The following is a 27,364-nucleotide window of genomic DNA, read 5'->3' as shown; positions in this document are numbered from 1 at the left end:
CATTGTGGAAGCTCTGTTTCACGATATCGAAGCTGCACTCGACAAGGGACTCGTTGCTGCACTTGTAGCCATGGATGTCAAAGGCGCCTTTGATGCTGTCCTAGTGAATAGGCTGGTCTTACGTTTGCGGGAGCAAGGGTGGCCGGACTGCGTGGTTCGCTGGGTTGAGTCTTTTATGACGGACCGCATGGCCTGCGTGCGATACCCAGGGGTGACCACTCCTATGCGCCGTCTCAGATGCGGGCTCCCTCAGGGCTCCCCTGCCTCGCCCATCATCTACTTGCTCTACACAGAGCCGGTCCATCGCCTTGGAGAGAGCGAAGCACAACATTTTGGATATGCAGACGACTGTGCAGTTCTTGTTACTGGCACTTCGAACGAAGAGGTCGCAGAGAAGGCCCAACGAGAGCTGGACGCCATGGTCCAATGGGGAGTAGACAACGCTGTTGACTTCTCGCCGGACAAGACCGAAATTCAGGTTTTCTCCAGGAAAAGACAAACTGCGCCTTTCCCAACCATTACGCACGGAGGAGTCGAGGTGGCTGCACAGCCGGCAATGCGCTGGCTGGGGATTTGGCTCCACAGCAAGCTGAACTGGAAGCACCACATTGAGCACAGGCTCGCCTCCGCCAAGCAGGTAGTCCGCCACATACGCGGTCTCAACAGAGTCTACCACGGCGCCCCTCCAGGCTCCATGGTGAAGGCTATGAAGGCTGTCGTCCTGCCAAAGGCCCTATTTGGCTCTGAAATCTGGTGGCCAGGCCATAAGAAGCACGCCCTTCATCGTAAACAAGGGGAGTTTCCGCTTGTTAGCAATGGACTGGCGGACCTCGTCCATAAAGCCCAGACTGCGGTTAACATTGCCATCCGCGCCAGCTTACCAGTGTGGAGAACGACGCGCCTTGCCATTCTCTACCGCGAAGCTAGCCTGCCTCCCGTCCCCCTTCTTCTAGAAGCGGCCCGGCGGCGGCACGCTGTGCGCCTCCTCACCTTAGATCCTGCCCACCCGCTCGTCCCGCGTCTCTCGGAACCCCGAATGACGCCGCGCGGCCTGCCTCGCCGCCCTACAACTCTACAGACGGCTGCACAGCTCGCCTTGCCTTTCCCGCGGCCTGTTCTACAGCCGCCCGTCTATAACGGAGACACTCACAAAGATCCAGCGCCCACGTCTAAGGACAGGGCTGCCAAGGATTTCAAAGAATGGCTTCTCCAACGAGATCCCTCGGAGATTGTCGTTTACACCGACGGCTCTATGATAGCTAAGCAGATGGGCCCCCCAGCGCACGCGGAGGACCCCGACGCCGAAGAAAGACCAGAGGGCGAGTGCGTAGGCTTTGGCTACGTAATCTTTCAAGGACAAACAGAACTCGGCCGCGGATGCGGTCAGCTAGAACAAGCGGAAGTTTTCGATGCGGAGGCCGAAGGCGCGCGGCATGGTCTCAAGGCCGCTGTGGCGCTCTTTCCGGAGGCACAGGCCCGACCACGCATTACGATATGCCTTGATAACACGTCCGTCATTAGAGGACTCCGAGGAACCCCAGCTGCGTCGTCACAAGCGGCTTTCCTCGATTTCCGCGCCATCCGAAAGGGCTACGGCCCCAGTTTGGTGGATGTCCGCTGGGTACCCGGCCACAAGGGCATCACGGGCAACGAGATTGCTGACGAGCTCGCTAAGGCGGGCGCCGAAGGAGGAGAGGTAGTCAATGAAGGCTTGGCTACCCTTGCGCACTCAAGGCGGCTTGCTAAGAGGGAGGCGCATACGGATTTCAAGGCATGGTGGGCCGCGAACAAGCCAGAGTCTTATGCAGACTACCGGTTGGGGGTCTCTATCCAGCCTAACGACGAACTAAAAGAGCTGGACAGACGCTCTTTACACCACCTCCTCGCGGCCAGGTCTGGCCACGGGGATTTCAAGGACTACCACGAGCGCTTCGAGCACGAGGACGCCCTGCTGACATGCTTCTGTGGAAGCTGGAAGAATCCCTTCCACCCCTTTTTCTGCAGAAAGGCATATGCAGTTTCCCCGGTCACGGGCGAAGCGGCTACGCGGGAGAATCTCTCCCTTGATATTGGAGTTTACTGGCAGCGCTTTATCGCTAGGATCCAGACCTCGCACTTCTTTTCGTGGACTTGCACGAGAAAGGCCTGGCGCCAGACCCTCTGGCAACAGCACTCTGACGGCGGTGGCGCCGCTGACAACCTTACGGGGTTTTTACGGAGTAGAGGGGTGGAGGTTGGCCATGGCCACGATACTGAGAGGGTTACGGTGGACTTGGACAGGCTGGTTCATCGTGCAAGGAGACGGGAGGAGGCCTTGCGGGAGGAGGAGAGCGGGAGTGAGAGTGGAGAGGAGTGATTTTGTCATTTCTTTTATATTTTTCTTTGTGCTACAGGTTCCGTCATATACTGGCGGCTCGCCCACTGGGCGATTCGATTATAAGTGTTGGGCCGCGTTTACGCTATGGGCAACACATGATTTACATTGGCAGTAGGCCTCGGTTTGCCCTCGGATTAATGGTTTTGGTGGACAATTAGGGCACTGCTCTAAATTTTGTATGCTAGACTCACCGGTGCGGCACGTCTCATGCCCTACGGGAGGCGGAAGTAGACGTTAAAAATAACAACAACAACAACAACAACAACAACAACAACAACAACAACAACAACAACAACAAAAAAAAAAAAAAACCCCGATCATGTACGTAACGCAGAACTAACATGGTTTCGACACTGTTTAGCGTTTTCCGTCCCGTTTTCTACAAATAAATGCCAAAGGTCCACAATGTCATTTGAAAAGAAATAAAAGGCCATGGACTTGAGAACGACAAATCAGGGGGGACCGCAAAAGTGTTCTTCCTTCACCCGGCATCTGCAGCGGCCGTGGAAATACCTACTTAAAGCCTCCGACAGGTCATGGTAATCACATACGACCATACCCACTGGAAAACTCGGGATCCCGTCCGCTCTCCCATAGATAAGCCAGTGAGGGCTAGACTAGTAGTTGGGTCGGTGACGACCAGCGAATCCCTGGTGTTGTATGTCTTTTTTTCTTCTTTTTTCCCGATCTCTTTCATAAAACACACTTGTTGGTTTCTTTCCTTTTGAGTCCGTATTGTATTTCCGAAGCTGGCAATTCGGTCGCTCAAGCGGTTTTATGTAGTTGTGATAGCAGTCCAGAGGCACAACTGTAAGGCTGCCATCACACGGCCTGGGAACTCAGCCCTTGTCTTGAGGGTTGAAAGGATCAACAAGGCCTTCGAGACCAAAGTTAATTATCAGCTGAATTGAGCCACTGTTCCAAGCCCATATTCTGCCCTTGTCACAGCTACCTACCGAGTCCTTCCTTCACCCGGCATCTGCAGCGGCCGTGGAAATGCCTACTTAAGGCCTCCGACAGGTCATGGTAATCACATACGACCATACCCACTGGAAAGCTCGGGATCCCGTCCGCTCTCCCATAGATAAGCCAGTGAGGGCCAGACTAGTAGTTGGGTCGGTGACGACCAGCGAATCCCTGGTGTTGTATGTCTTTTTTTCTTGCTTTTTTCCCGATTTCTTTCATAAAACACACTTGTTGGTTTCTTTTCTTCTGAGTCCGCGTTGTATTTTCCTAATACCCAGCACAAATATTTGCGCTCTTATTTTAACCTTTGCCGCCCAGGCAAAAGGTGCTGCAGATGCTGTGCTGAGATCATGCGACCTTAGCGCCTGCTGTGGAGAACTTTGGGCCTCTCGTAGTACTCCCCTTCCTCCTTCAATTCACTTCCCTTCTTAAAACCACCTGCTCTGAAATTTCCATTTCTCCCTTCTTCTGCGTCCGGTTGTATTGGGGTGTTCTTTTTTTCATTCGTCTTCGCTGCCAGAATTCGAAGTAGAAGTGTTGGAAGTCCGTGCCCTGACCTTGCCCATTCACCGGCACCCTCCCGGTATTTAGGAGTCTGCCCTGGTTTCCGTTTTTCGTCTTCCATTTTCTTCCTTAACCAACCCTTCCTCCGTTTGTCGCCTTTCCCTATCTCAGCAGGAAGTAAAAGGGGAGGATTTCGGCCTGCGTCAACCGCCAAGCTGCGTTGCAACATCACCTCCAGCTGAGCTACTCCACGGCATCACCACGACCGGCGCCCCCAACCCTCGACCCATCGTCACTGGGCCCAAACGACCGGTAGACCATGCCACCCAAAATGGCGTCCAACTCCGAGCTCTCGGAAATGAGGCTACTTCTTCAATCCCTTGCCCCAGGACTCAAAGCCGCCAAGTCCGATGTAGCAGAGCTCAAGAAGAGCCAATTGCAAAGCCAACAGAGCAACTCAACCTGCGCCAATGCGCAAACGCCGGCCCTGTATTATCTACCGTTGAGAAGGCGCTCAGCGACACCGAGACTAAGCTGCTGGCCAGGATACGCGATACCGAGACTGCGGTCCTGCAGCTTGTTGAGGAGGAGAAGGTCTTGATCCATGCTGAGGTTGTGCAGCTCAGTCGCACAGTGAAGTCTGCGCTGGAGGATGCAAAGGGAAAGATGATGGAGAAGGTTGCTGAGGTGGTGGATGCAAATGACCCTAAGCGCAGCAGGTCCACGGCTGATCTCGACGGGGATGACGACGAGGATGTCCCGAGGAAGCGGGTTAAGCAAGAGGAGGAGAGTGATAAATATTCCGATAATGACCATTCTGACAACGACGACAGGTGGGAAAAGCAAAGACGGAACTGCACCGCTCTTGACCAGGCCGTGATGGACATTTCGAATACAGCATATGAGTCCATCGACTGCGAGGAAGTTCTGCCGGAGTGGATTCTTCCGGCACTGATCAAATTCTACTCAAGTGCAACCGACGAGAGGATCGAACGCTGGGTCCTCTTTCAAAAGGAGGGAGAAGTTGGCTTCAATTTCTGCTTGTACGGCATCTTCTACTATGGGCATAAGCATGCAGAAGTTGCAAGAGGAGGGTGCTTCTGTAGGGCCCACGTCCCGTCTGGCTTGAGACAGAGAGCTACCAAGTGTATCCGGGTTCAGCGAAGCGTTGAAGGTTCTGAGAAGGTGCTGTTTTCTTGGGGACAAGATATTGGATCTGCTTCTGTTCTTGGTCGCTTTGAGTGGGGTAGTGTGATGAACCGTTACAAGCACAGGAGTATTATCGCTGGGATAGAACAATAGAGTAACGGAGTAGTAGCCAAAAGGTACTGGTAGATTGTGATAGCTATTGCTTGCTGAAGAGCCTTATAAACGAAGGCCTGGAGGCTTTCTTTTATACTGCTCTTCCTTGGACCTGGTGTACTGGACTCGAGGACCCGGGGTCCCGAAGCCTTCAGGCCTTCGGATCCGACCTGATTGATCTATTTATCTAGCTGGCTTACATAACCTTGGTTGGATCGTAATAATGGTCCCTGTCGACACTACCACTGCCATCAAGGACGAGGTCTTCGTCCAAACCGGCCAAGAGCCTGTTACCCTCCGTCCCTCCCAGTACTACCATCCTGGCGAGGCGTACGTGTGATGGGAGCCTTGCAGTTGTGCCTCTCGACTGCCATCGCAACTATATAAGACCACTTGAGCGACCGAATTGCCAGCTTCGGTTACTTGTATCCTTTTGGAAGATAGCCTAGTGATGTAGTGGTCCGCCAGCGCCGTGACAGTACGCAACCTGGCTTATCTCCTTTGAAAGGCCTGTCTCTCCTTTCCATCTTTTTGACGTCAGCAACATTAGTCGCCAAGTCCAGAAACGCCGCCCACTAGACCAATGTACAAAATGCTTTGAGTGGCATGGCCGTAGAGGGTGCGTTCGCCCTGCTAAATGACCGGCGGCATTGTTTTGGATGCCCCAAGGGGCGAAGGCGTAGACATTTTGTAGTTGTGATTGTTGGGATATCGACCGTGAAAACGGCGATTTGGATGGTGTTAAGGGGTTTGCGGGAAACCAAGCGTTAATACTAACACTTGGCGCCAAAACTTTTGGTTGTAGGAGGAAGATGGATTGGACATCGCAACGTTGATTAAGCGCAAGATGCGTTCTTAGACGAGAAAGGAGTGAGCAGAGGGTGCACCCCAATGTATATTAGCCATCAAAACCAGGCCTCACGACTTGCCATCGTGAAGTGCCCAATACGCAGTCGCAGCCCAACTCCATGATGTGCTGCCGCACGTTTTCCCTGAAACGGGATTTAACCCCGCGCTGTGCCGCCAATTATAGCTTGAGAAGGGCTGTCAGACGAACGCCTCAACATGGTTAGCTCAACTATAAAACCACGTAACTGGCCAGTACACTTGCATGAGAATGAGCCATACATGGAGACCGACTGATTCTCTCATGCCCTACGGGAGGCGGAAGTAGACGTTAAAATAACAACAATCTCACTCTCCTCCCTCCGCAAAGTCTCTTCCCATCTCCTTACACGGTGAACTATCCTGTCCAAGTCCACCGTAACCCTCTTGGAGACCGACTGATTCACAACGACGTTCATTCCATTGGTGAATATTCTAACATTATCCTATGAAAGAGAAGGCAGTCACAGCAGCCCATGGATGCATCATCAAGTCAACCGCCTCAGAGCCTCACCCGTCCCAACGCGCGCAGCGACTTCGAAGTTGCGATAATATGCGCGCTCCGTCTCGAATTCGACGCCGTATGCCTCCTTATCGATCAACTATGGGACGAAGACGGCGATCAGTATGGCAAAGTTGATGGAGACCCAAACGTATACACGACAGGCCGGATGGGGAAGTGTAATGTGGTCCTTGTCCTTCTGCCCAACATGGGAAAGGCAAGCGCCGCCAGCGCAGCTGCAAGTCTTCGATCGAGCTATCCGCGGGTATCGCTGGCCTTTTTGGTCGGCATTTGTGGGGCGGTCCCATTTGCAGGATCGGAAAGGGACCCTGTTGTTCTCGGTGTCACACGGACATATGCCACACTGTCAAACGAGCATATGCCACACTGTCAAACAGGCATATGCCACACTGTCAAACGAGCATATGCCACACTGTTAAACGGGCATACACCACACTCCTGGTGTCATACGAGAAAGACCTACATGTATGCAGATTGCTAGATGCCTTGGAGCCTTAGGTGACAAAGACCCGTACATACTAGATAGGTACCGTTTCCCTTTGGCATAAGAAGGCCTTAAAGCCCAACCTTCCTCTAGAGGTTGAAAGGACCAACAAGGCCTTCGAGACCAAAGTAGTTTATCAGCTGAATTGAACTACTGTTCCAAGCCCAGAATACTGCCCTTGTCACAGGTGGCATAGTACGTTGTGTTCGTAGATGTTGAAGGTGCAATTGAACAGGAATGAAAGAGATCTGGGGGAAGTTGTTAGAATCGGGTGGCATAATCTCTGGCAACCCGGCACAGAGACTAGGACCAGGAACGATGCATGTGTAGGCGGGTATTGTGCAGTAGCGAAAGCTTAGTGGGAAATGTGACAGGGGTACCTTGAGCTCCTGCCTACTTGAGCCACCCCTCTTGAGCTTATTGTTAGGTACCTACTTATATCCCATGCACCTGCTCCCTTTCCCTCCTTGTGCTTTTCCATTTGCAATCTCTTTCCGCGCCAGCTACCAACTTCCTGTCCCTCGGGTTCCAATGGAAACTTCCACAGAGGCAACTCCCCAACCAAGCGAGTCGTACAAAGAGCTTGAAAGCCCGTACTTGCCGCCCCATGTTAGCCTCTCTCCAGAAGTTGATCGACTGGTTTGGGAGTTCAAAGGCACGTTTCCCTCGGCAATTTCCGTCATTTCCAACGACAGCAGTGCCGAAGGACACCTGGAACCATTCTTCAAACCGGCAGATGCAACCGACGACCAAAACCCCGAAAACACCAGCACCGGCACCTACCACCCCATTGCCCTCCTCCCCATGACCGACCCACCCGCGTCCTTGATGACCGTAGCCTCCGTAGACCTCGACAACTGGGAACGGGACTGGGTGGAGTCGCACGAATGGCACAGCGAAGTACACGGCGAATTTGTGACCTACGGCGATCTCGACGACGACGACATCCGGCCGTGGCTAGATGACCCAAAGGAGGAGGATCCTTATAACTGGGAAGCAGATTCTGACACGGAGTTTCTGATCAAGTGCTGCGGGGAGGATCGCCCGGTGCGCACGTGGGGAAGGAGGTTGAAGGTTACGCCAAGAGGTGCAGGGGGATTTGTCACAATTGGGGATTATGTTTGTGGTGAGTTTTTTGTGTTTGCCTTTTGCTTCTTGGCCGTTCAATCACCTCCCTGTCATGTCCTGGATCTTTGCTAACGATGCGTCACCTCAGCTGTCCATACTTGGCTTATGAGTATGCGCGACGACGTTTTGAAAGCCAGGGGCGTCAGACAGTACGATCAATGCGACGCATCGCATCCGGAATTCGAGTGGATGGTAACTTTTTACGACGATGAGCCAGCACATTGGTTGGTAGAGAAGACGGAATGGGTCCGCAACCATTGCCCGCTCAGTCAAGGTAGCATTGATGCGGCTAACGCGATGCTGCGTTCATTGGGAAGTAGTGGTGATGTGGTGAATGTGGTGAACGTGCCCGTTGGAGGGATGGGTATTCGTATTAACCCTGGAGGCGAGGGACAGGAGGAGACAACCGAAGGACAAGAGGAACGGGAAACTGAGTTAGAGGGAAAGGGGAAGAAAATCGAAGGATAAGTGGAAGTGGAAGACGAGGACAAGGACACGGAAAAAGGACAAAGGAAAATGGTATTGACCGAGGAGGAGCCTGAATGTCAAGGGCAATAAGAAATGAGTAGGGGGCACTAGGAGGTGTGTGATATCGATGCAGCTAATGGCAGGAGAAGGTGGTAAAACCCATATAGCAGAATTTCAAATCTTGTCTTCCACAGGAAGGTAGTTCGCAGATTGGAGTAGAAGTACATGAGATCCTTTGCATTCACAATGTCCAGAAATGGGATATCACACAATGTTCCTGATCCTCCACATCACACCACTACCTTTCCGCTACCCAACTACCACGGTGACTTCTCTTCCTTTAAATAGCGGTTGCAGACGCACAATATGAACTTCCGTACGCAATTACACTCGAAGCAACTGCCGTCCCACATGCGCCATTTGAACAATCTCTCAGGCCGTATCCAAAGTTGGCATTCTTGCACAAACAAGACGGCGCGGGACTAGCGCAACCAAGAGCAGAATACTGAGCCACCATGTTGTTGAAGCATATCTGACCGCAAGAGGGCAGAGCAGCCAAGCCGGTGGTAGTGGCAGTGTGGGTAGCAAAAGCTGTAGAACAATATGCGCTTCCGAAAGAGATTACCGTGCTGCCAACAGCAGTTCCACAGGCTCCGTTTGAGCAATCGCGAATGCCGTTCTGGAAGTTGACGTTGTTGCAGAGACAGTAGCTGTCTAGAGCGGCACATCCCAGCGCGGAATATTGGGCAAGCATGTTCTTGAAGCACGTTTGGCCACACGAAGGCAAAGCGGTCAGGCCGGGGATTGTAGTGCTGGGAGGTTTTGTGGTAGTTGTAGTTGCCGCAGTGCTTGATTTGGATGGTGTGGTTGAGCTTCCTGTTTTGGTAGCGGAACTAGAGGTTGTGGTCTTCAAGCTGCTTGTGGATAATGACTTGGTCGTAGTACTAGTTGTGGCGGTTGATGTTGAAGCTTTTGAGGTTGAGGCGGTTACGGGATTGCTCGTTTTAACGGTGGCTGTGGAAGATGAGGTTGTGGAAGAGGTTGGTTGGCGGTCACAGTTCCCCAACTGGCATTTGCCGTATGCGCAAAAGTCAGGGCCAGTTCCGCATCTCCCAGCTGCATTGCAACAATCTCCCCATATACCCGTACAGGACCTAAAGCCGTGGTCTCGGCCACATGTACCGTCTGTGCTATAGACAGCATCGCCTACACATGCACCTTCGTAGCATGTTCCCTCTGCACAGTCTTCTCTGATGTTAGGAGATAGCGTTAGATTATACTTTATCAGATGGAGGTAAGTAAAGGTAGTGTTTATGATTGACAAGGACTTACGCAGAGTCGCCGCATCTCCAAGTTAGTGCATTGCAACATTGACGCCCAGTGCCGAGACAAGTAGCATTTTTGTGAGGAGGACCGCAGAGACCGTCATAAGCTCTGATGGGTTCGATAACTACGGTATGCAAGCGGAGGTCATTAGTCTGTAGATGAAACGGCAATCCCAAGTTTGTGTCTTTCACTTACACCCTCGAACGCAATACTCGGTATCGGCTTCAATGTTGCCGCAGTCACGATCCAGCCCTGGATTCAACCCGAATAATGTGTCGACACTGATCCTATTTCTCGCAGCAAGTGCGGTGCACGTGTAGTAGTTGATCTCCATGCCCTCTGTGCTGTCGGTATCTCGACAGTTGATCTCACCCGGCTGGGGGTCTTCGTTGATGAGGGGGCTGATGGTGACTGGCACCAGCGCGGCGGAGGAAGAAGTTGCCGTCGCGGGTAGGGAGCTGGAAATACTGGCACTTGCAGTGGTTGTAGAATTGAGAGCAGCATTGGTGTCGGACAGGTCTCGTTTCTCAAATTGACCCGGTTCCCAGTATATAGGCTGACACTCGCTTTCCTTTGCACAAACTGTGCTTGTAAGATAGAAGAGCGCAACGAGATAGAAAGCAAGGCGCTGGGGCCATGCGCTTCTGTGGGGTAGCTGCATGTTGGAGGTACCTCTAGGTAGAGGTAGGTAGGCAAGAGTCTGGTTTTTTGGTGGATGAGATGTCGGGTGGGAAGTGGAAGGTTTGAGCGAGGGCGACATGGACAACCAGCTCCAAGAATGGGCGGCGACGACAAGGCAGTTATTGTTTGGAAGGAGATTATTGGCCTGTCCACTGGCATGAATACACCGAGCGAGAAGGCTTCCTCTCCGGTGCCGTGCCTTCCATCTCGAGAATTTGATGTTTTCCCGTAGTGGAACAGAACGCGTACCTACCTGTGTTATCTCGGGCAAGTCCATTGTGTTCATCCCGTCCGTTGTTCCCTCAATCATTTCCGGGCAATGTGACATCCTGCTTCAATTTTTATGTGATAGGATTCGAAAACGTCCCCGCTAGCTTCGCGAGTGCGACTTCCAACCAACAGAGCGGCAAAAATCGTGATGCGGCTTACAAGCTCAAATAGGCAGGAGCTATGTATGAAGGGTCAGTTAGCCTTGTCGAGTCGGCCGGATTTGCCGAACGTTAAGCTTCTGACATATGCACTTTCCCGGGCGGTCCGCATCTCCGTGAGTCCGTGCCGCCCGCGGCATCGCGTAGTGGGGCAAGTGGGGACCTGACTGGATTGTTGTGCGACGCACAAGGCAACGAAAATGAAGCAGTTGATGGTTGTATTTTTGTTGCTAGAAGGAGAAAGAATCTGTGGAGAGGTCTGGAGGGCTAAAATGCCAGGAAGAGAGGCCGTGCGTGGCGTGGTGTGCGTGAATGGCACCCGTGCACGTGCCTCCAACACACCCCCCATAGACCGAAAGACCCTAATGGCCGTGATGTCTAAGATACATTGTTTACTATATGATACATGATGTGGTGTTGTAAGCTTTCAAGCCCAAGGCACCTTCTTCTGATGAAGACCAATTAATTTGACAAACTTTGCATGCTTGTCTGCCTTAAGAGGCTTGGTTAGACCGTCTGCAGGCATCTCTTCTCCGGAGATATGGATAACCTCAATGGCCTTGCGTTCCACTTGCTCAATGAGCCATTTATACCGAATGTCGATATAGCGGTTACGAGCGGGGATGTTCTTGTTCAGGGCTCTGTCCCTGGCATTCGAGCTGTCGGTGTACAGGATCCTTCTGGTGTTGTCTGTGACATCAACAATGCCCAGATCATTGAGCATACTGCCAGTCCATTCCAGGGATTTTGCAGTTGGCACGAGGTTGACGAACTCGGCCTCTGTAGTGCTGGTGGTGACAAGATCCTGCTTCTTTGACTTCCACAGGATGGGTCCCGATGTAAAGAACACAGCATGCCCAGCGGTACTGCGCCTTGTCGGTATGTCATCTGCATACGAGGCATCTGCATATGCCCTGAATTGCAGATCTGTTGTCGGCGAGAACTTTCCTCCCAACATTATTCCCAAGTCGGGAAGACCAGTCAGGTATCGCCATAGATGTTTCATGACGGTGATATGCTTGTCTGTCGGTTTGGCATTGCCTTCGGCTAGCTTGCCGACGGTGTAGGTGATGTCTGGTCGTGTGCCCAGTGATACCCAGTTCAAAGAACCGGTGCGCTTGATATATGGCTTTGGCTCGCCTGGAATTGGTTCACCCCCATGGATCTTGAAGTCCGGGGGCCAGGGAGTCTTGACCGGGTGTAGAGGTTTATTGGAGGGATTGAACTTGGCGATAATTGATCGGGTGTAGCGTTCTTGGGATATGAACACGGTGTGCTCGTCTCTGTTTCTGACAATGTCAAGGCCCAGGAAGGTGCGCACCAATCCCATATGCTTGATCGTGAAGTGTTCTTGTAGTTGAAGGTGGATGTCGTTGATGATCTTCTTACTGGGTGCTGCAATGAGGAAGTCGTCAACGTAAAGGATGAGCAAGGCGCTCAATCCTTTGTTAATCAGCAGACACGTGTCTCCACCGATGGGGAAGAAGCCCAGTTTCTTGAATATGGGTAATACTGTCTCAAACCAATAAAGAGGACTACGGCGAAGGCCGTAAAGAGCCCTGATCAGCAAGCAGACCAGCTTGTTGCGGGGTCCCTTCTCAAGTCCAGTCGGTTGTTCGACATAGTATTTGCAATCGTTGGGAATGAGGGCGTTCAAGAACGCGGTGCTGACATCAAATTGTTCACAGTCCAGGTCGTGGGTGGCCATAATGGCCAGGAATAGTCGCACCCTGACCATATTGGCTACGGCGGCATAGATGTCTTGTACTGCCCAGTTGTCGTTGTTCTCGTAGTTACCACACACTACCCATCTGGCTCGTGCAAGGTACTCTTTGTTGTCGATTTTATATTTCTGGCATAGACCCATTTTCCGGGTAAGACTTCCATGTCTGGGATTCTTTCAACCAAGCGATAAACACCTTGGTCTTCAAGTGCTTTGACCTGCTTCTCCATTGCTGGGAACCAGTAAGTCTTGTAGTTATGGAGTTTCATTGCCTGCCAGTAGTTCTTGGGGATAGAACGATTGTTGGCATCAGCTTGAAGATCATGGATAGCCTTCATAGCAGTGAGACAGTATTGGGGTGGTCGTGTGACGTGTCTGGCCTCAGCCGTGCCGTGGAATAACTTAACATTACGTTCAACGACGTTGTTGTTGCTGTCAACAACGGACTGTCTACCATATTTGAAATTAGGTGGTTTAACCGCGGCGGATCTACGAGGTCTGCCTTCACGTACCTCTGAGGTTGCTGACGAGTCTGCTTCCTCAGAAGGTTGGCTTTCCTCTGTAGTCTGCTGGGTTTGTGGTTGTTGCCTTATTGCTGGGGTCGGAGAGTCCAGAGTTAGACTCGAGATATCTGGTTCTGATACCCTTGGCGTGCCAGTGACCTGTCGGTTGATCTTGAAAGGTATGGCTGTTGCCGGGGAGTTGGGTGGCCGTGGTGGGGGTTTGGGTGTGACTGAAAACTGTATGGCCGGTGGCGGTTGGGGAGGAGGTAGATCGCTGACTTCAGTTGTCGGACTGTTGGGTGTCGTCGTCATCTCCTCAGCTTCCTGGTCTGGAAACTTATGGGGTGGAATGGGAGCCTCCTCATCAAGATCCTCCAGGTCGACCAGATCACCATGTTGGGTTTCCTCCTCTTGCTCTATTGATCGCATCGGCTCGTCCTGGTGTTGAGTCGGTTCGAGGGGAACGGTGTCTATCGGTGGAGGTGATGATGAGGGTGGGGAAGGAGTCGGTGACCTTGGAGTATTCTCAGGAGCTGGTGTGGCTTCCGGAGTCGGGTAGTTGGGGTTGGGGTAAAAAGGTGTAAAGGACACCTTCTTCTGCTGATCTTTGTCATTATTAGCAGTCTGATTAGGGTTTTGTTGATTCAGGAACTCAGCTGGGGATCGCTGGTATGGAACAGTTGCAGTGACCCAGACGGTCACGCCGCTGTCTACCACTTCTTTGATTTCTTCAATCGACTGATCTGAGAAGAATACTCCATGAGGAATGGCCTCAATCGCTGGATCTTTTGGTTTGTCGTCGTCCTCAATGAACTTGACTGCGCTGGCACGAATGATTGCACCAGTTTCTGGATCCCAGATCCAGCAGATCTTGCCGTAGTTGTCATCATATCCCAAGAACTTGCCACGACGAGCTCGTTCCTGAAATTTGTCTCCCTTGGTTCGTCTCTCTGGCTTGATGAAGTAATATGCTGTGCAAAAGAAGGACCGGAGATGATCAAGGCGGGGTTTAATTTGATCCGCTGGAAATCCAGGGATGGCCCGTGTGAATATCTCATGGGGAGTCTTGTTGTCAGGGTTAGACTTTGTTGGTGTAATATTGAGCACCATTACAACCGCCTGGACCACGAGTGGCCAGAGGTGTTCTGGTATACCCAAGTCGAGCATTAATGCCCTAGCTCTTGTCATGATGGTATGGCCAGCTCGTTCTGTCTTGCCGTTCATCCATGGTGTGTGTGCTGGAGTTTTGTAGAGTTGAACTCCCTCAGTGCGAGCCCACTCCACCAGCTTACTCTTCTGGAACTCTATTGTATTGAAGCCAAATTCAGGGCCCCCATCGAGGCTAATGATCTTGATCTTGAGTCCAGTCTGGAGTTCAATCCATTTCTTGAATTGAGTTACGATAACATAGGCATCTCCCTTGTTGGCACAGAACTTTACCCAGTGATATCCAGAGACATCGCAAATGAAATGTACCGCATAGCGGGCTCCCATATGTCCTGGTTTGTTGTGTGAGATCACGTCGACTCGTATGAACTGTAGCGGGGTCGTCGTGACTGGGTGAGTGCCCTTGGGAATGTAGTCGGTTGCTTTGGCGCGTAAGCACGCTTCACAGGTGTGGTCGTTGACGTTGCTGAGTTTAATGCCCGCTTGTTCACAGGTTTTGAGAACCTGATCTCTGCCTGCGTGCATCATCCTCTTGTGCATTGTTATGTAGTTGATAGAGGCAAGCATCATATGCCGTGGCGTGATGATTGTCTGATCGAAGTTGTCTGGTTGAAAGACCGGTAGCGCCACCAGATCGTTGATGAAGCTACATTGAATGTGTGCCTTCCCACCAGATAATGATATCTGGTTTGTCTTCATGTTCCACTCCATAGCGTTCTTGAGGAATGCCTGAGTCGACAAAAGGTTGGCTGGTGTGGATGGATCAAAGATAACATCAGGGATTCGAATCCTGATATTAACGTTCGTTGTTGTTGGCATCGTTAGTTCGACAGTGCCAATGTGGTAGGCGTAGGTGGTAGTGCCGTTGCCAATGGTGTGTTCTGATGGGTGAGCCAGTGGGTATAGCTCTGTGAACCATTTCTGGTGGTTGAAAATACAAGAACCACAACCAGAGTCGTAGATAACTAGATTCTTGATTGTGTTGTCTGTGCTTTGTAATGCCTTGAGAGCCTGTTGGTCTTTAGTGAAATCACGGTTCGAGTACTGCAGTTGATACGAGTTTAGGTAATTTGAATGATTCGATTCAACGCTAGAGGTAACTTTACGGATGGATTTCGCTACGGGCTCTAGTGAAAACCCAGATTGCCACCAAGGGAAGCAAGGTTGAAGTTACCGTCACCAAAGTTGGCGCCGTTAAATAGCAAAGCCGAGCTAGAGGTAGCGGGGTTGGCCAAGGTAGTGTTGGTGTTGCCCAACGCGGCAGTGGTGCCAGTGTTGTGCTTACGAGCTTCTGCCTTGTTGGGCCATGTGTCGGGTGCTTTGTCCGGTTCACACCACCAACAGGTAGTGATCTTGGTCGAGCGGTGACGGCCACAAACGCAGTGGATGTAGTCCTTCTGGATGTTGTTGTTGCAGACAGAGCAGATGAGCTTCCCCTTGCCCTTACCTTTGCTAGAAGTGCTAGTGTCGTTGTTGTTACCGGTGTTGGTGCCGGATTTGTTGCTGTCAGTCTTGTTGTCTGTCTTGGTGCTAGTGGTCTTGACTTGGATAGTCAGGTTAGTCTGGCGAGACTCAGTGTTGCTAAGGGTAGACAATTGAGCCAACAGCTTGTTGGTAGTGAGGGTGTTCTTGGTCATGTCGTTGGCCCACAACTTGGCATCAGTGGGATATTCGCGCTTGACCATGTTGTAGAGGTTGAGACACTCAACAGTGTTGTCGATGACCAGGCCACTGTCAGCAACTCGTCTACGGGCGAGTTCATACTGGTTGAGAAAGTTCGCCATGGTGTCAAAGCCAGAGCGACGAAGTCCTTGGTACTGCTCAAGGATTTCGCTACGTGCCTCGTTGGTCACTTTACCAATCGTGGTCTTGATGAGGTCAAAAAGATACTTGGGGTCCCTGTTGGTCTGGTCCCAACCGTTGATGCGAAGGGTAGTCAAGACCTTGTCATCCTTGAGGGTAGTGTTGATGATCTTGAGCGCGTGAACGCGACCAATCTTCCAGGCCTTGTGCTCAACGGGTTTGGCGTCTTTGTCGGGTTCAATGATGGTCTTGTAGACGTAGTCGTCGACGTCAGCGAACTCGAGTTCGATACGCAAAGCACGTTCCCAGTTGTCGATGTTGTTCTCGCCGCGAAGCACGACAAGCGAGCCAGTGTCGACGGTTGGTGCCATCTTGTTGGTTGAGACAAAGAGTAGAGGGGTGAAGGTATTGTCGGAAGGATTGGAAGGTCCTCGAATGATCCGCATGGATCAAAGAGTTGCTTGTGATGGGTTGACGACTCGAAGGTCGGTTGACGACTCGAAGGTCGGTTGACGACTCGAAGGTCGGTTGACGACTCGAAGGTCGGTTGACGACTCGAAGGTCGGTTGACGACTCGACGGTCGACTTGAAGATCGCGTACGACACGAAGATCGTTTGCGAGTAAGTGACGAGGAGGTTGACTCCCGGGGATAACCCAGTAGGCCTCTACGACGTTGGATTGATTGATTGCGATAGCTTCAGAGGGCTCATAACCTGTGCGACGCACAAGGCAACGAAAATGAAGCAGTTGATGGTTGTATTTTTGTTGCTAGAAGGAGAAAGAATCTGTGGAGAGGTCTGGAGGGCTAAAATGCCAGGAAGAGAGGCCGTGCGTGGCGTGGTGTGCGTGAATGGCACCCGTGCACGTGCCTCCAACAATTGTACCGGTCTTGACCGCTGTACCATAGGGGGTTAAAAGCTTGGTCGGCGCCTCTTTTTTCTTAGCTTGCAACCTCCAGGGATTAATTTCTTCTGCAACCTCACGTTCTAGACCTAGGGACGGAATCTGAATAACATGATCGCTTCCCATTTTTTTCTTCATTCATAATAGCAAGCACCCGCAGCTGCACTCCATTCTCATCCTGGATCTCAATTTCCTTCTGCAGCGCACACAGTACACAATGCTGAAAGTCTACATAGGGGTCCGTTTCCCGCGTAAAGTCATTTGAAAAGTTGCATCCAGTCCCCATCACCACCAACATGAACCTTTCCATCCTTGCCATCATGAATATTTGCATGGCCATCTCCCAAGGTAGGTACCAAAGTACCATATCTTTTAATCTTAAGCTTCAGTTATCTCTAGGCTATGCAACACTCTCCATTCTACACATGGACGAATCGAATAACAACATTGACGGCGAACCACGAGTCCAAGACAAAGAGCAACGGCAACACAATTAGATACTATTCAAAAACAACAGCCCTAGAAGTGCAGTGGTGGTGGACTTCGCCAATGCCCATCCACCGTACTCCTTATCCCATATGTTTCCATGCGCTTCTCTTTCAGAGACGACCCATGTGGGACGTTGACCGGCACGGCCGCGGCTGCTCGGTGGAAGAACGTGCTTCAGATGGGGAACAGTGGTATTGTTTAATCTTACCTAGGCACCCGTCGCAAGTACAGCGGTGGCGAGTAACTACTGTACTTACCTTTCGCAGAGTTCACATGGTTGACAAGCATCTAGGATACTTACCTACATCTCGTCTTGTTCTCGGCCAGTGCTCAAAATGTGGTCGAGTCCGGCGGATGTTACAGTCATTCGCAGCAAGAACAATCCAGACTCTCGCCAGTCCTCAGGCTAATGACGCTTGTCCGGGCTCATGGGGTGATTAACATGAGAAGCGGAAAATGGAACCGAAATCTTCATTCCAAGGGTCGCAAACTCCGCGAGTGTTCCCCGAGTCATACCTCACCGAGTGGTGCTGAACACACCTTCCTCATACAGCCCAGGCCGCTTTCTCTCCCATACGAGATGTTTGGTCAATCTGTCTCTACCTAGCCAAGCTGAAGAGCATTGGTGGATCTAGTGATTAGTAAAGACACACTCAGAAACCTAGAGGTAGTTTTGGTACATGTCGAGTTGCTCAAGTATAATCCATGCCTACCTCTAGGTGCTGTTACCTGAGAAGTTCAAGCTTTGTTTATGCCAGTTCTTTTATCTTGTTGTTACAGATTGGGCCACACTCAGGAGATGGCCGTCTTGCAGCTTCTCGCGCTTTTTGCGCAGATTTTTTGTATATTCTCTCCCCAAGTGGCAGTGGCTCAGTACCTCCAAGACTACACTCCGGATACCACCAAGCCTGGACATTATTTTTAGTCAGTTAACCCCTTCACCTCTATTTTTTTCAGACTTGTCCAGATTGCGAACTTCAACGAAGCAAGGCTCCTCGGATTCTCATGCTCTGGCGGCTGATTTATGTGTTGGATGTTTGCCATTGCTAACCTCATGGTTACTTGCACAGCCGGCCGATTTTAAGGGTACCATTTTTCGATGTTGTTAACACTCAACCCTACACGGTGGTCCTGATCTACAACTGTCACTACATGGTGGAGATATGCAAGAATGCCGAAAACTTTGCGGCCACACCACGAGGGCAAAACCTACATCCCGTCAGCGGTCTTCCAAATGATGTGTACGGCTTCGATTTTGATACAGGTCAATGGGAGAAGGGGCCTCAACAGCCGTCATCTCACCAGGATGCTCGCCGCGACCAGTCATGTCCCAGGTCTTGGAAAGATACTCATTCCTGTCCGGAAACTGATCAAAAGAAGCCTTGGCGAAATGATGGCGAGTGGTTCACAACTGCAAAAGAGCCAAACACAGTTAAGAACGAACTCGCAAACAAGAAAGATGCAAACGGAAATGTGATCTCTTACAGCAAAATTAAATATAGTTGTGATGAGTTTCCACCGGCTACATGGTATGTACAACTTCCTCCTGCTCTTCAAGACCAGTGATTCTGACACTTTCCTATAGGGTTGAGGGTGGCAGTGGCGCCTCGTACAACAACCCTGCCGAAACCCGGTGTGCCGCGATTTCATGTAATGGGAACCAAGGTGTGAAGCAAATCATTAAAGCGGAACAAGATTGTAAGACCTATTTCTACCTTTTCGCTTATTCACCTCAAAACTTTCCTACCACATACCTCTAGAATACTTCAACCTGTTGCTGACATCCCCGATTGGTAGGGCAGGCAACGGCTCACGGACTACTTCGAAATGAGTTCAAACGTTTAGCCACAGCCTTGCAGCTTGCTGCCTATGAGAACAACGTGAAGAGAGCAATCTTCCTGTTTAAATTCCGACCCGAAAATGGAGGAGCTGATGGAATAGCTGCCCGCATCTTCACTTACAAGGATTATGGCACGCCTACTCAGACTCAAACCTATACCAGGTTGGTGAATCAGGCGAAACGCTCACTAGAAGCCAACCACACCTCTCTTTTTCGCCGATCCTTCACGCCTGCCGAGCGTGACGAGCACCTCCAGGCGGGCATGGCGTACGAATATGTGGTGCGGGCCAATCTGAGTCATGTAGAGGTAAGTTGACCGGCGACACGATCCATGTCCACTTGATTCAGCCGTCAACACGAGTCAACTGACTGTTAATACCTCTAGGTTGCCGAATCTGATCTGTTAGGTCAAACGATGCCTGGCATGTCGAGTGTGAAAAGCTTCACAAGCTGGGGCCAAGAGCCTGCAGTGACCAGAGAACAAGCAACACGGGATCAAAACGTGACGCTTCCCAGGACGCTACCACAAAAAATCGCTCCTCGGCGTCGGAATGTTCCTGAGCATCACGTTACACCACTGCTCAAACGATCGACAGCCAAAGAGCTTCAGGTTGCGCGAAATATTGTGAAAAAGGCGCTTGCCGACTCGGCGAGACTGAACAAGGCACGTGTGGCTCATCCGCTCCGCAACAACTATGGCTTGAAGCCCGGAACTGTTGTGGGTGGAGGTCACGGTCCAGGTGAGCAAAGGATTGCATCCATCAAACAGGATGTAGAGGTACCGCCGCTTTTGGATATCACGGATGAGATTGCGGCAGCCGCAGCCCTTGTGGCTGAGGCCGATTCGGTGGGTGGATGGAAGAATGTCACGAAGCGTGCGGCTACAGCAAGCACCGGGACATATTGGATGCAAGGGTATGTCTTTCTTTCTGATGGAACCGTAGTACCATCAACTCCATTCAAGGATGCAGAAAACGGATTTACTAACATCCGTCTCAACCTCGCAGTCTCGATCGCAAAGGCACAGTACCTTGGGGAGATGAACCCACTTACGTGAGTTGTCCATGCACTCCAGATTGACCGTCCGGATCTCCAACGTAGTTCATTCCCTAACCAAGAAGTGCAGGCTATCTTCAGAAATGTGCTCAATTATGGAGCTGTGGGAGACGGTATTACGGTAGGTTCGACGCGCTGAAAGGGCAGTCCATCGCGTCCCACATACCTCTACACACATCCGCCACCCCTCACCTCGCCTTGTTGTGTTCCTTTACTGTCCGCTGGTTCGTTTGCATGTAATAATACCTACTGACTCATAACTCCCGTAACTAGGATGACACAAAAGCCATTAACAGGGCTATGGGAACAAACAGCACCCGATGTGGCAAAGGATGCAATGGGTCGACCACCAAGAACGCCATCGTATATTTCCCCCCTGGCACCTACCTTGTATCCTCAACCATACCCCTGCCCTTTGGAACACAGGTTATCGGTGATGCTAACAACAGGCCAACCATTGTCGCTGCTCCGAGCTTTGTTGGTCTGGGTGTCTTGTCCACGGATGAGTATACTGGGGAAGAAGGGAAAGGCATTGATGGCGGTGACCCTCAGTATGTTGACATCCCTTTTTCTTTCTTACCTCCAGGTTGCACATGCAGAAGAGCCTACTTTATGCTTCCTTCCCTCTCACTCTTCATAACCACCCCTATTCCGTGTTTCCAATTCGAGCACATGCACATGAGTGACTGACTCTAGCTGCACCATTCAGATACTATGTCAACACCGCCAATTTCTACCGTCAAATTCGAAACATAGTGATAGACATCCAAAAGGTCACTTCAGGAACCTTGGTTACCTGTCTCCACTACCAAGTCGCGCAAGCCACAAGTCTTCAGAACGTCGAGTTGAGAGCAGCACCTGGCTCGTCCCAGATAGGGCTTTACGCGGAAAATGGCAGCGGTGGAGGCATTTCCGATGTCACTTTTACCGGAGGTGGAATAGGTCTCAAAGGCGGCGAGCAGCAGTTCACGGCGCAACGCCTCAAGTTCAATGGATGCACAGTGGGAATCCAAGTCATCTGGGACTGGGGATGGGTATGGAAGTCCATTACCATGAATAATGTGAAGACGGGATTCAAGCTCGTCGGAGATGGTGGCGTCGGCAATAGTGAGTGTCCCCTTCTTATCCCCTGGCCTCATCATGCTAATTCCCGGCATTTTGCTTGTAGTCGGCTCTGTCTCGATCATGGACTCGTCATTTACCAATGTCGAGACTGTTGTCATCGTCAATCCCATAACAGCAATTCCGGGAAAGGGAAGCACTGGGATCGCACTTGAAAACATTGCTCTCTCAGGTGTCTCTGTTGCTGTTGCTGACACGACTGGAGCCACGCTCCTTGCCCCTTCGCCTGTGATTGACCAATGGGTCGTTGGACCTGTCTATGAAGGATCGACGACTGCTCGTTCTTTCTCCATGGGCGGGAAAGTTGGAAACTATCGAAGGCACTCGACACTTTTGGATCCCCAAGGCAACTACTTTGAACGCCCCAAGCCTCAGTACGAGGACCAAGCAACTTCCATGTTCATGCATACAAAGGACCTCGGGTGTAAAGGTGATGGCTCTACCGACGACACATTGGCATTCCAGGCGGCGCTCTACGCAAGTTTGGGCAAGATCCTTTTCGTCGACGCCGGATCATACATTCTCACCTCGACTATCACTATCCCTCCTGGAGCCAAGATCGTGGGTGAAGCATGGTCGCAGTTAGTTGCGTCGGGCTCATATTTCTCCGATGCCAGGTACGTTAAAGCTTCGACCCTCTCTCATCTTTCGTCACTGATCCATATCTGTCGCAACTCTAGCAATCCCAAGGTCTTGATCAAGGTTGGAAATGCTGGAGACATTGGCAACGTGGAAATGCAAGACCTCTTATTTACGACACGGGGTGCAACAGCCGGTCTTATTGTCATCCAATGGAACATCCAAGCTGCTACACAGGGTTCCGCCGGGCTCTGGGACTGCCACGTCCGCATCGGAGGTGCGACCGGGACGAAGTTGACACCCGCAGAGTGTCCTCCCATCACTAGCGGCGTAAATGCAGGCTGCTCGGCCGCTAGTCTGATGATGCACCTTACGTCCTCGGCGTCAGGTTACTTCGAAAACATGTGGCTTTGGGTAGCTGACCACATGATTGAGTAAGTTGCACTCCAATGTTCCCCAGGCAGGAATAAGTGTACAGGTCTGGTACCACCTCTTGTTACCGATGGACTAACAATTGCCTGTCTGATTCTCCTAGTGACCCGGATCTTGTCAGCACAAACAATAGCATGGTGCAAACATCCATCTATGTTGCCCGTGGCTTTTTGATTGAGAGTACAAAGCCCACCTGGTATGGAAGCTTTCCCATCTTCTTGTCTCATCACATCCAGGAAAACTGACTTCTTACTGGACTGTAGGCTTTATAGTACTGCGTCAGAGCACGCAGTGTTCTATCAGTATAATTTCCATTCGGCAGCGAACATATTCGCTGGTATGGTGCAGACCGAATCACCGTACTTCCAACCGACTCCTCCACCACCATCACCTTTCGCTGCTGTTGTTGGCCTTTTGCCAGGGGACCCGGATTATACATGTGCGGCCGGAAATGAGTTAAATGGTTGTGATCAATCTTGGTCCGTGGTCATGACAGGTTCGGAAAACATTTTTGTTGCTGGTGCAGGCATCTACACCGTAAGTGTCGTGGTTACCTATAACCCAGGGACAGTGGCAAACCATCTTCTCTTTTGCACAATTGCTCCTTGCTTCTACATTTTTCACTAACGACCGCTGAAAACAACAGTGGTTCTCGACCTATGCGCAGACCTGCATCGATCTGCAGCTATGTCAAAAAGCACTTGTGCTTCTTAAAGACAATTTGGCCAACGTTCGCTTCCAGAATCTTGTCACCATCGGCGCAAAGTACATGGCGGTCATGGACGGCAAAGGCATTCCAGCCATTGACAACCTCAACGTTGACACGCACCCCAGTTGGTCCCAAGTTAGCATTCTCGACGTTGGCAGTAACGGCACCACCAGATTTGATGAAGCTCTTTGGATCGACCCCGCGATCTGGGACATGGATGAGCCAAAATTCACTTGCTCTCCTCCGTGCAATGTCAAGTTGCCACCATGGAAAGGTGCAACCAGCACTGTCCACTATCCGCTGATTACCGTCAGCCAAGGAACCTGGACGAGCACCATCACCCAGGCGCCCTTGACCATTACGGAATGGGTGCTTGAGCCGGTAACAATAACTCGGGATGCCGGTGCCGTCAACAACAACAACAACAACAAGCGTGATGCTGGCGTGGAGATATGGCCCGTTCCGGCAACAACACCTTTCTGGCCTGCTGTTCTTTACAGGGGTGACGACGGGGAGATATCCACAACATCTGCCACTGGTACCTTTCCCAAGCCTGCGGCAACGCCACTTTCCGGAAGCTGGCCCAAAAAAGCTGTCCGAGCAGTTTGGGGTTGGCCCGAATACCCAACGGTGGATGAATGTGATTTCCTAGACTTCAACTGTGTCCCCAAGCCATGGTTCGGGGATACTGTAGGAGATCCAGGCGGCGATGACTTCTACAACGAGAATGCCGCGGAACTGCGAACCCTCTGTCCCGAACAAAAGTCCACATCTTCCACTCCTCCCAAGCCAACAACCACCAAGATCAGTCCGACGGTAGCCGTGCCTATTCCCGCCCCTGTCTACCAGACAGGCGACCCGCGGTTGAACTCGAAAAAATGCCTCAAGGGTGAACAGACTGAGGGGGCTCGGATGCGCAACGCCACGTCCAGATTCTGCGACGACATTGCCCGCATGGACCTTATAACGGGATTCAACTTCGAGAAAGAGTATCCTTTTGAGTATAACGGTGGCATTGGCTACGTTGCTATCGCCGTGTCGCTGAGGATAAAAGACAAGTGCAAGTTCAACTACTCCAAAAGCTTATGCCAAAGGTACTTGGCAGTGCCAACGGATAGTTGTGACTGTAATGGAGTCAATGGGAAGCAAGGAGGTTTAGTGGAGAATAATTGTTATAAGTGGAGGGTTGACCCTAACCGTCGGTTCTGTGGGCTAAATGACAAGAATGTTGTATGCCAAGGGTAAAACTAAATGTATTAGCACATCCCTCCAAATCTACATAGCAACAGACCTTGTACTCCATAGACATTTAACATCAGCCTTTCGTCGTCTGGTATAATAAAACGCCATTTTCTCACGTTATTCATCCCGGGCAAGTTGGACAAGTGTTGCGTGTTGAAGTGGAAGGATGGAATGAAGACGAAAAATGGGGTCGTCGTCACAAATAACAGTGCCAAAAGTAGTTGTGCTGGCTGAGTGAGTGGTTTGAGGCCTAGGTGTTGAAGGACGACGAATCGCCGAGGAAGTTGCGCTCAATAATTGTAGAAAGCGCAGTGTTCCCAAGCAGGCAAATCCACCGAGGCGGTAACTTGGTAGAGGTATCGATCGCTCATTCGCGTGGAATACTAGAAGATACATGAATCCATTTCGGTTGCGAACCAACAGAACCAACAGACTGGACACCCATGCGGTTTGCAACCTCAAGTAGGCAGGAGCTTGGCGCTAGCACATCAAAGCTTGTTCTGATGTCGGTGGCCTGTCGGAAGTCGGAGCCCGGGGCCGGAACTGACTTAACCCACGGCATAACAGGCATCATAGCTTCTCGACGACAAATCCCCAGCGGACTCTCACAATTCCCATGTCCATACCCGGCAACTTCTTGTTGAGGGTTTGGAGACATGTGATGTTGGCATGTTCCAGTCGAAGGCCACCATGTAACACATCTTGGCGGTCGACGATAGGAGGAAGCAGAGAAAAAAGCATGGGGATGGAAACACAAAAGAAGAAAAGTGGTTCGTCCCAATCATACCAAATCATCAACACATCCATATTCATAATCATAACATATGTACCTTATCAACCAGTACCGCAGTGCATCCATCTTCCTCCTGCAACAAAAAATCTTGGCGCCAAGTGTTAGTACTAACGCTTGGTTGCCCGCAAGATACCTAACACCACCAAAATCGCCGTTTCTACGGTCGATATCTCAACAACCATAACGACAAAATGTCTGCGCCTTCGCCCTCCGGGGCCCCCAAACCACCGCCGCCGGTCATAATACCGGTTGCTCCTTTGCCGGACATCTTTTGCGTCCCGGCCCCGCCCCCCACGACGGCGCAGTCGGCCAAAAGAGCCCGGACTGCGGACGAGGAAGTCCGTCATGCCCACACCACCACCACGGACATCACCACTGGACCCATCTCGTCCATCGCCGAGACCCTCATCTCCGAAGCTCTCGCAAAAGCGGAAGTCTACCGCTCCTTTGCCACTCTCCTCGACGCTGAGCTCGCCCGCTTCTCGGTCATCTCACCTGCCCACGCCCACGAGGCCAAACACCTCGCACGAACCATGACCGCCGCCCTGCAGAAAAGCTCTGCATCTCCAACCCTGTCTACCCCAGACACCTCCACCGCCCCAAAAGGGCCCGCCACTTTCGCACAAATAGCCGCCAAGGGCGCAAACTCCGCCTCGGCCTCCCGCTCCACTCCCCGCTCCAGCCCAATCCGCAAGGCTGCCCCGCCTCCTACACCCCAGAGTGACGGCCGTGTCTTCCTTCGACTGGATAAAGACTCTCCCTTCGCCAATGCAGATACCTTCGCTATCCGCAAAGAGGTTCAGACACTCATCCGCCTCGCCCCCACCGACATCCCGGGTTGTCACAAGGTCCCGACGGGTTTTGCCCTCGTGCCCAAGGACGACGCTGCCCGCCAGACCCTCCTAGCCCACAAAGATGAGATTGGCGCCCGTTTCGGCTGCGTCCAAGTCAAAGTGCCCAAGAAATGGGTCACCTACGCCGTCCAGAATGTGCCCATGACGATGCGGATCGGTATGGTTCCTGTCAACACTACCACCGCCATTAAGGACGAGGTCCTCGTCCAAACCGGCCAAGAGCCTGTCGCCCTCCGTCCCTCCCAGTACTACCACCCTGGCGAGGCCTATGCAACCTGGCTTATCTCCTTTGAAAAGCCTGTCTCTCCTTTCCGTCTTTTTGACGTTAGCAATATTAGCCGTCTCGTCCGGAAACGCCGCCCGCTGGACCAATGCACGGAATGCTTTAAGTGGCATGGTGTGACAAGGGCAGTATTCTGGGCTTGGAACAGTAGTTCAATTCAGCTGATAAACTACTTTGGTCTCGAAGGCCTTGTTGAATCCTTTCAAGCCTTTCCATCCAGGCTGGGGTTCCCGACCTTCTTATGCCAAAGCCTTCCTTCCTTCTGCTGGCCTGATCTGGGTCATGAGGCCATAAGGCATCTATCTAGCGGTGTGCACCGCTGTGCTTACATATGATCCTTCCCGAGTATCTTCCTCCAATATCCTTCCTTCCTATGACGCCGGTGTCGTCACGGGTACCGCCCTATCGCCGCCGGAGTGCCTTGGTTGGTTAGGGATCGTTCTTGTGATAGCAGGGTTTCCCTTCTTGGCCTGGCTAGCACAGCCCGATATGAGGGGCAGTGCAGCCGGCGTGCGTATTGTTGGCTGGAATACGCCAGGGATTATTGAGGGGATTCGGGTAGGTTGTGCTATCGGTCGAATAGACTCTCCGACCGAGTTGGCCTGGTTGCCTGAAGCATTTTGAAGGGTTCGAGAGGCTCAGCCGTGCGGCTCTGCGAGCCTCGTGCTGCTGAGTTAGGGTCGAGGTCGAATGTCCGTGTGACACATGGCCGCAGAGGGTGCGCTCGCGCTGCAAAATGCCCACAATGCGGACATACCGCCCACGGGGAATGTGACCGTCACATTCAATGCGC

General features: G+C 51.6%; 11 protein-coding genes across 11 annotated transcripts; 7 read left to right on the top strand and 4 right to left on the bottom strand.

The window, feature by feature from the left end:
- Window positions 1-996: 996 nt before the first annotated feature.
- SMAC4_13418 (uncharacterized protein) lies at window positions 997-2,356 on the top strand (the record flags this gene model as incomplete). Its single annotated transcript, XM_066091399.1, has 1 exon — window positions 997-2,356. The coding sequence occupies exon 1, from the start codon at window positions 1,037-1,039 to the stop codon at window positions 2,354-2,356; it is 1,320 nt and encodes a 439-aa protein (XP_065946337.1). The 5' UTR covers window positions 997-1,036.
- A 1,822-nt stretch (window positions 2,357-4,178) lies between these two features.
- Window positions 4,179-4,448, top strand: SMAC4_13417 (uncharacterized protein; the record flags this gene model as incomplete). The annotated part of the gene is made up of 1 exon (XM_066091398.1): window positions 4,179-4,448. The coding sequence occupies one exon, from the start codon at window positions 4,179-4,181 to the stop codon at window positions 4,446-4,448; it is 270 nt and encodes an 89-aa protein (XP_065946336.1).
- A 278-nt stretch (window positions 4,449-4,726) lies between these two features.
- SMAC4_13416 (uncharacterized protein) lies at window positions 4,727-5,149 on the top strand (the record flags this gene model as incomplete). Its single annotated transcript, XM_066091397.1, has 1 exon — window positions 4,727-5,149. The coding sequence occupies one exon, from the start codon at window positions 4,727-4,729 to the stop codon at window positions 5,147-5,149; it is 423 nt and encodes a 140-aa protein (XP_065946335.1).
- Window positions 5,150-6,510: 1,361 nt separating this feature from the next.
- Window positions 6,511-7,038, top strand: SMAC4_13415 (uncharacterized protein; the record flags this gene model as incomplete). Its single annotated transcript, XM_066091396.1, has 1 exon — window positions 6,511-7,038. The coding sequence occupies one exon, from the start codon at window positions 6,511-6,513 to the stop codon at window positions 7,036-7,038; it is 528 nt and encodes a 175-aa protein (XP_065946334.1).
- A 434-nt stretch (window positions 7,039-7,472) lies between these two features.
- On the top strand, window positions 7,473-8,837 carry SMAC4_13414 (uncharacterized protein). The gene is made up of 2 exons (XM_066091395.1): window positions 7,473-8,167; window positions 8,258-8,837. The coding sequence occupies exons 1-2, from the start codon at window positions 7,573-7,575 to the stop codon at window positions 8,635-8,637; spliced, it is 975 nt and encodes a 324-aa protein (XP_065946333.1). The 5' UTR covers window positions 7,473-7,572; the 3' UTR covers window positions 8,638-8,837.
- Window positions 8,838-8,877: 40 nt separating this feature from the next.
- On the bottom strand, window positions 8,878-10,923 carry SMAC4_09606 (uncharacterized protein). Its single transcript, XM_066090986.1, has 3 exons — window positions 10,159-10,923; window positions 9,970-10,087; window positions 8,878-9,887 (listed from the first exon to the last, which is right to left on the bottom strand). The coding sequence occupies exons 1-3, from the start codon at window positions 10,721-10,723 to the stop codon at window positions 8,978-8,980; spliced, it is 1,593 nt and encodes a 530-aa protein (XP_065946332.1). The 5' UTR covers window positions 10,724-10,923; the 3' UTR covers window positions 8,878-8,977.
- A 576-nt stretch (window positions 10,924-11,499) lies between these two features.
- SMAC4_13413 (uncharacterized protein) lies at window positions 11,500-12,780 on the bottom strand (the record flags this gene model as incomplete). The annotated part of the gene is made up of 1 exon (XM_066091394.1): window positions 11,500-12,780. One exon carries the CDS (start codon window positions 12,778-12,780, stop codon window positions 11,500-11,502), a length of 1,281 nt encoding a protein of 426 aa, XP_065946331.1.
- A 95-nt stretch (window positions 12,781-12,875) lies between these two features.
- On the bottom strand, window positions 12,876-14,993 carry SMAC4_13412 (uncharacterized protein; the record flags this gene model as incomplete). The annotated part of the gene is made up of 1 exon (XM_066091393.1): window positions 12,876-14,993. The coding sequence occupies one exon, from the start codon at window positions 14,991-14,993 to the stop codon at window positions 12,876-12,878; it is 2,118 nt and encodes a 705-aa protein (XP_065946330.1).
- Window positions 14,994-15,592: 599 nt separating this feature from the next.
- Window positions 15,593-16,102, bottom strand: SMAC4_13411 (uncharacterized protein; the record flags this gene model as incomplete). The annotated part of the gene is made up of 1 exon (XM_066091392.1): window positions 15,593-16,102. The coding sequence occupies one exon, from the start codon at window positions 16,100-16,102 to the stop codon at window positions 15,593-15,595; it is 510 nt and encodes a 169-aa protein (XP_065946329.1).
- A 2,310-nt stretch (window positions 16,103-18,412) lies between these two features.
- Window positions 18,413-24,644, top strand: SMAC4_09605 (uncharacterized protein; the record flags this gene model as incomplete). Its single annotated transcript, XM_066090985.1, has 14 exons — window positions 18,413-18,585; window positions 18,732-19,190; window positions 19,247-19,359; window positions 19,459-19,808; window positions 19,887-20,416; window positions 20,509-20,527; window positions 20,577-20,678; window positions 20,831-21,108; window positions 21,267-21,664; window positions 21,726-22,296; window positions 22,360-22,692; window positions 22,794-22,886; window positions 22,963-23,227; window positions 23,337-24,644. 14 exons carry the CDS (start codon window positions 18,413-18,415, stop codon window positions 24,642-24,644), a joined length of 4,992 nt encoding a protein of 1,663 aa, XP_065946328.1.
- An 858-nt stretch (window positions 24,645-25,502) lies between these two features.
- SMAC4_13410 (uncharacterized protein) lies at window positions 25,503-26,981 on the top strand. Its single transcript, XM_066091391.1, has one exon. It carries the CDS (start codon window positions 25,626-25,628, stop codon window positions 26,904-26,906), a length of 1,281 nt encoding a protein of 426 aa, XP_065946327.1. The 5' UTR covers window positions 25,503-25,625; the 3' UTR covers window positions 26,907-26,981.
- The last annotated feature ends 383 nt before the right edge of the window (window positions 26,982-27,364 follow it).

The sequence above is a fragment of the Sordaria macrospora genome, chromosome 3, assembly GCF_033870435.1.
Source record: "Sordaria macrospora chromosome 3, complete sequence".
In the NCBI taxonomy this organism is placed as follows: Eukaryota; Fungi; Ascomycota; class Sordariomycetes; order Sordariales; family Sordariaceae; genus Sordaria; species Sordaria macrospora.
This window is presented reverse-complemented; position numbering and strand designations above follow the sequence as displayed.

What these genes read in the sequence shown, in the direction of transcription:
- SMAC4_13414 (XM_066091395.1), top strand. Translation starts at nt 7,573, where the DNA reads ATGGAAACTTCCACAGAGGCAACTCCCCAACCAAGCGAGTCGTACAAA. An exon ending in AATTGGGGATTATGTTTGTG is followed by an intron (nt 8,168 to 8,257) that starts GTGAGTTTTTTG and finishes GCGTCACCTCAG; the next exon opens with CTGTCCATACTTGGCTTATG.
- SMAC4_09606 (XM_066090986.1), bottom strand. Translation starts at nt 10,723, where the DNA reads ATGTCGCCCTCGCTCAAACCTTCCACTTCCCACCCGACATCTCATCCA. An exon ending in CGAGTATTGCGTTCGAGGGT is followed by an intron (nt 10,088 to 10,158) that starts GTAAGTGAAAGA and finishes TGCATACCGTAG; the next exon opens with TTATCGAACCCATCAGAGCT. An exon ending in TGGAGATGCGGCGACTCTGC is followed by an intron (nt 9,888 to 9,969) that starts GTAAGTCCTTGT and finishes TCCTAACATCAG; the next exon opens with AGAAGACTGTGCAGAGGGAA.
- SMAC4_13410 (XM_066091391.1), top strand. Translation starts at nt 25,626, where the DNA reads ATGTCTGCGCCTTCGCCCTCCGGGGCCCCCAAACCACCGCCGCCGGTC.